This window comes from Nymphaea colorata, chromosome 2 (assembly GCF_008831285.2).
Source record: "Nymphaea colorata isolate Beijing-Zhang1983 chromosome 2, ASM883128v2, whole genome shotgun sequence".
In the NCBI taxonomy this organism is placed as follows: domain Eukaryota; kingdom Viridiplantae; phylum Streptophyta; class Magnoliopsida; order Nymphaeales; family Nymphaeaceae; genus Nymphaea; species Nymphaea colorata.
In genome coordinates this window covers 8,233,109-8,238,216 of record NC_045139.1, presented here as the reverse complement: position 1 = coordinate 8,238,216, position 5,108 = coordinate 8,233,109, and the positions used below count along the sequence as shown (strand labels likewise).

Sequence of the window (5,108 nt, the reverse complement as noted above, 5' to 3'; positions counted from 1 at the left end):
TTTGGTAGTTTGAGTGTGTCTCATAAATTCATCTAAAGCATATAGAATTAGGTGTATCTTTCCATGTACACACTCCCAGCGGTCATTATCTTGAATTCTTACTATCTGTCGCCGGAACCTTTATGGCACCAAAGTAGAGCTGGATCAGTCCGATATATCATTCCATGGAGGCCCAGATGTCCAAACCAGCGCAAGGACCTCCTCCTTTTAATTACTAATACAAGCCCATGTAGAAAAGAGATACGTGTGATCCCAAATCCCTTACAGTAACACCATACATTCAACAACCATAACAAAAAAGAGAAGTTTTTTAGCGGATAAAATTTCCCATAAACGCATAAAAAGAAAACGCACAGAACATAGGTCCACACTTTCAAGCATCATATAACATCCCCGTAGCCAGCATAGTACCACTCGAGAGTCTAGAAGCACTACATTATTTATGTAACATAGTGCTATTCAAATGTCTGGAACCACTCGATTATTTATGTAGAAGACCTATTCACTTTTTCACCCGAGAGCAGGTCCATCACAACACGCTTGATGCTCCCGCCGTTCTTCTGCAGCAGCTTCCTGTTGGTTTCTCTGTCATGAAAACCCTGCAAACACAGCACTTGTATGAGAACTTACACCAGGACATGGTGGGGAGGGGAGAGAGAGAGATTTACCATCTCCTGAAGCTCCTCCAAAATGGTATCCCATTCAGATGCACTGCAAAGATCGTCCAAAGATTGCTGCAAGTCATACTCGTTCCTTCTCAAAACCTCCTTGTTAAGGTCTACCTGCTTGAAACCCATATCTGCCAGCTCCTTCAAGAGAGCCTCTTCAGCATCATTTGCGGTCTCCATGTTGCTTCCTCCTTTAGCATCATTTGCAGCTGCCAAAACAGGCACAACGATGCTATCGGCAGCAGAAGCTTTTGCATCACAGGAACCAGCAGTTAGATCTATAACAGGGTATGGAACAAAGGGAGCAGATGGAGAGGATGTGTTTAAGATGGATGCAGAAGCCTTGTTAGCTCCATTCGAGATTTCAACCCTAGCACCAAGCTCTGATGACTGCACAGGAATGGAAACGCTGGACATATCAATGCCATTGACATCATTGTGTGGCAGGGCCGGAAGGTCCACATCCATCAATTCTTGGACGCTTTTCTGCTTCTGGCCTTCATATTCAGGTGGCAGGTTCAGGGTTGGGGCAGCACCAGAAAGTTCAGGCACAATATTCTGGTGAAACTGTTCCAATGGTTCTACCTGCAGAACAAGCATGGAAAACAAGTAAATCAGATTAAACCTCTGATACACAAATTGACAGAATGCTTCCTGTACTAACCTGAATAAGAACCCAGACACGCTGTCCAAACTTCTGGCCAACAGGAGATGCCATTCTCCAATATGAAGTATAGCGCCCAGGCCTTGATGGTGCAACAAAATCTACTGCAACATCAAGTTCTTGGTCCACAGGAAACCCATTCTCCGGTATCTGTCAACAAAAGCAATTGAGCGATCTAACAGGTCATTTGATATGGTAATATGAGGGAGTAGGAATTGTACATGCCTAAGAACCGGAAGCTTTACAATATATTACTGCCAAGAAGAAACTGCTTACAGAACATTTACAAGTTTAAAGAAATCCAACCTCCAATTCAACAGATGTATCATCTCCAAACCGATCCCCACCAATCCATAAAAGGTGGGTCCGTGGAGGCCATGGCACTGTGCCACTATTGCGCATCCTCCATATCTTGGTGAACGGAGTATTTGGCGCAACGAGAGTTCCATCTAAGATTGTCACATCTTGAATGAATCGGCTCTCAAGCTTTGGTCTGCAGTGCTTCATGCCATGACCTCGACCATGATGACCATGATGACAAGGAAAACCACCAAATCGAGGATGCTGAACGAAGAAAAAAACTAAGAAATTAAGTAAAGAATGAAAAGTACAGATCAACAGGAAACAAATTGGAAACGATCAATAAGGCCTTCTTACATGTTTATAAAATTCCTTTAATAACTGTGGTGGTCGGTAGGCAGGTCTATCAATCCTTGCGTATTCAGCTTCATTTCCCATGTGTGCATAACATATGCTGCACAGATCATAGTCCTCTTTCCTGCATAGACAACATGAGGGTCAGGGCAGCAGATCCATCACCTGAGAATAGTGAAACCAAAAACATACAAGCCAGCTTTCATACACTTTAGACTTGAATCTTGGGCCTACTATGGGATGCATGCCACAACCATCACATATAACACCCCTGTGGAACCCCTGCAGCACGCCATCGCCTTGTATCAAGTCCCTAGGAACTGGAGGTACATAATTTGGACAGAAATCCTGTGATGGTTGAGAACGATCGGCTTCTAAATTCATGCCACTGAAAGGACAAACGGGGAAGACAGTAGAAGATGGCTGGGATGCAGATCCTGCAGCTGCTTCAAATGTTACTTTCCTAAAACTTTCTTTGTTTTCACTATTTTTCAGAGAGTCGGAGTCATTAGGCAAAAGAATTTGGGATGAAGGACAGGGTTTTGATGCAACTGGAAGTGGCACATCAAGATCCATTAGAAGAACACCAGGAAGTGGTGCAGCAGCAGGTGGTACAGCCTTGGCTTGCAGATTGGAAACATCAGATTGTACTTTAACATCTGTTGCTTTTGCACCGGATGAGGTGCCAGCACCGGATAAAGTGCCACTGCCGTGAGAGGCAGCAGGAGGAACTGCTGCAGCATCAACTTGAACAGATACAGGTGGAGACATATTAGAATTGGCCTGTGGTTCACCAACTCTTCCCTGAGAAGGTGTTTGAACATGATTTTGACCCATTTTTGTGATATGTTCCACAAGTTCATTAATCATTGGAGCAGTTTCTATTGCTTTGGTTGCCAAATGGGAGGATAAGCTAGAAATTGCATTAGCAAAAGGCTCAGGGACGGACTTAAAGGCTTCCCCCAGTCCAGACACAATTACCGATGATGGATCTCGCAGAAGCCTCGGTGACCTTAACGGAGTTGATCCTCCCATGTTTGGGGTGTTAAATGTCACCTCCAAACGCAAAGGGTTAAGCCTCTGCCTGATCGCATCAGAAAGATCATCATCGTTAATCAATGTCACAACATCTCCATCTTCATCTATATATGTGATATTTAGATCTGCTTCAGGGATGAAGTTGAAGAGACTGGCAATCTTAGTCTTCAAACCCTCGAAGTTCATGTCCATGGTGTCATTTTCATGAACAGATGCATTAAACCGCCTGAGTGTGTTCCCATGTTTGACCTGAAAATAAGGAAAACCCAACAGCAAGCAAGGAGTCATATAGCTTACAAGCACAACATGACTAGTAACAAATAAAAGTGTAGCGCCAATGAGAAAGCAGCAAGCTTAAGTTTTTTTTTTTTTTAATCACTAATCGGTTCGATATCCATCAGTATTCAACTAATTCACATTCATCACTCATCAGTGACCAACCATGCAGAGAAACCTTAACTACAGCATGCATATTTGCAAACATGTGGCACTTAACCAGCCATAAACAGATTTCCATCAGTGGACACCTATGTTGGATGAACTAATCATTGCTAGGTGAATATCTACTGCTATACAAAAACGATATAAAAACTGGTGAAATAATAAATTAACTTTTACCAGTTATCATATAAAATCTTCCAAAAAACGTAAAATTTCAGATGGTGAAAACTTGACAAATACACAAACGTGAAAAACAGAGACACCTAAACATAGAAACGATTACAACAAATTGTCGCCAAGATATCCCATGTGAACAACAGCCCCACAAACTGCTACCAAGTAATATTCATAAAATCAATCCAATCATCACCCGTAGCATGATCCTTCACGCGTCCCCTAGACTTCCCCTACAATCCAATATTCTAAAACAATAGTTTCCATCTTGAAACATCGTAATTAAGACAAATTCGATAATCCACCTAAAAACGCAAGGGAACCCATGGAAAACCGCCAGAAGTCAACCAATTAAGAAGGCACGATGAGTAAACTCACTTTCAATACAGCAACCAAACACAAAATCAAATTGATAAAAGAAATTAATCATAAGGAACAAACAACATAATCAACAGAAGCCCCTAAAGAACCCTAGGGAAACAATCAGACTTCAACCAACTAAAAAAAAAAAAACCAAAAGAAGAAGAAGAAGAAGAAGAAGAAGAAGAACCAACCTTGATGACCAAATCCCTCGGCATCTTGAGTCCCAGAGTCGAAGAACCACAAAAAAAATGCAAACTCAACGCAAAGAAGACGAAGAAGAAGCTAAGAAACCGAGCGTTCCCGTTAGCCGCAGAAGAAAACAAGCCGAGCCTCGACCAATCGATCAAAGAGGGGGCTAGCAACAGAGAAGAAAAAAGAGTTAAAGGGGGTTATTAACAAGAAGACTGAAACTTTCAACAACCGTGCGCACCAGATGCGCGCGAAATGCGAAAAGGAAAAGCGGGGGAGAGAGATCGGAGAGAAAGAAAAGAAAGTGGAAGATCTCAAGAGAGAAAGAGGCAAGCAGAGGCGTCCCAGTAAGCCGCTCTGAAGAAAAGACGGTGAGGTGTGGAGTCGATATTTATAGGCGGTGGCCCCATCCGTCCCCCCGGCCTTTCTTCTCGGCGAAGGAAGCTTTTCGCGGTTAGCTTACTGCCCAAGAAAATCTCCCTATTCACACATATTTTCGCATGTATCGTCTCTCCCAAGAAAAACCCTTTCCTATAAATATGATGTGAAAGCATTTACTCTTCGGCGGAAAGGGGAAGAAAAAATTTTCATATAAGACCTCCGTTTTGGGGAAGAAAAAATTTTCATATAAGACCTCCTTTTTGCTGTCATTCTTGACATAGGCGGTTCATATTTTTTCATTTTTGGGAACAGTCTTCAGTTGAGAATGAACTGAGACTCTCAACCTCCACTTTCTATGAACCATATCAACCTATTTTCTGAATCGTTTCTTTCCTATTAAACATACCAAATGAAAGAAAATAAAAACAGAAAGAGCGAATGATTTTCCGAAAATATAGATGATTTTCTTGGTCTTGTGACCATGTTGAATTGATCGGTATGATGAAATTTCAATCAGCAGCAAAAATTTGGAAACT

General features: G+C 42.1%; 1 protein-coding gene across 2 annotated transcripts; it reads right to left on the bottom strand.

Moving 5' to 3' along the window:
- Window positions 1–230: 230 nt before the first annotated feature.
- On the bottom strand, window positions 231–4,617 carry LOC116248037 (protein JOKA2). Of its 2 annotated transcripts, XM_050075950.1 has the most exons (8): window positions 4,433–4,617; window positions 4,194–4,357; window positions 2,195–3,273; window positions 1,990–2,110; window positions 1,639–1,896; window positions 1,333–1,482; window positions 669–1,253; window positions 231–599 (listed from the first exon to the last, which is right to left on the bottom strand). In XM_050075950.1, the coding sequence occupies exons 2-8, from the start codon at window positions 4,215–4,217 to the stop codon at window positions 486–488; spliced, it is 2,331 nt and encodes a 776-aa protein (XP_049931907.1). In that variant the 5' UTR covers window positions 4,218–4,357; window positions 4,433–4,617; the 3' UTR covers window positions 231–485. The 2 variants fall into 2 exon arrangements, with proteins under 2 accessions (XP_049931907.1, XP_031476465.1); XM_031620605.2 differs by having other exon boundaries at window positions 4,194–4,617.
- Between the last annotated feature and the right edge of the window lie 491 nt (window positions 4,618–5,108).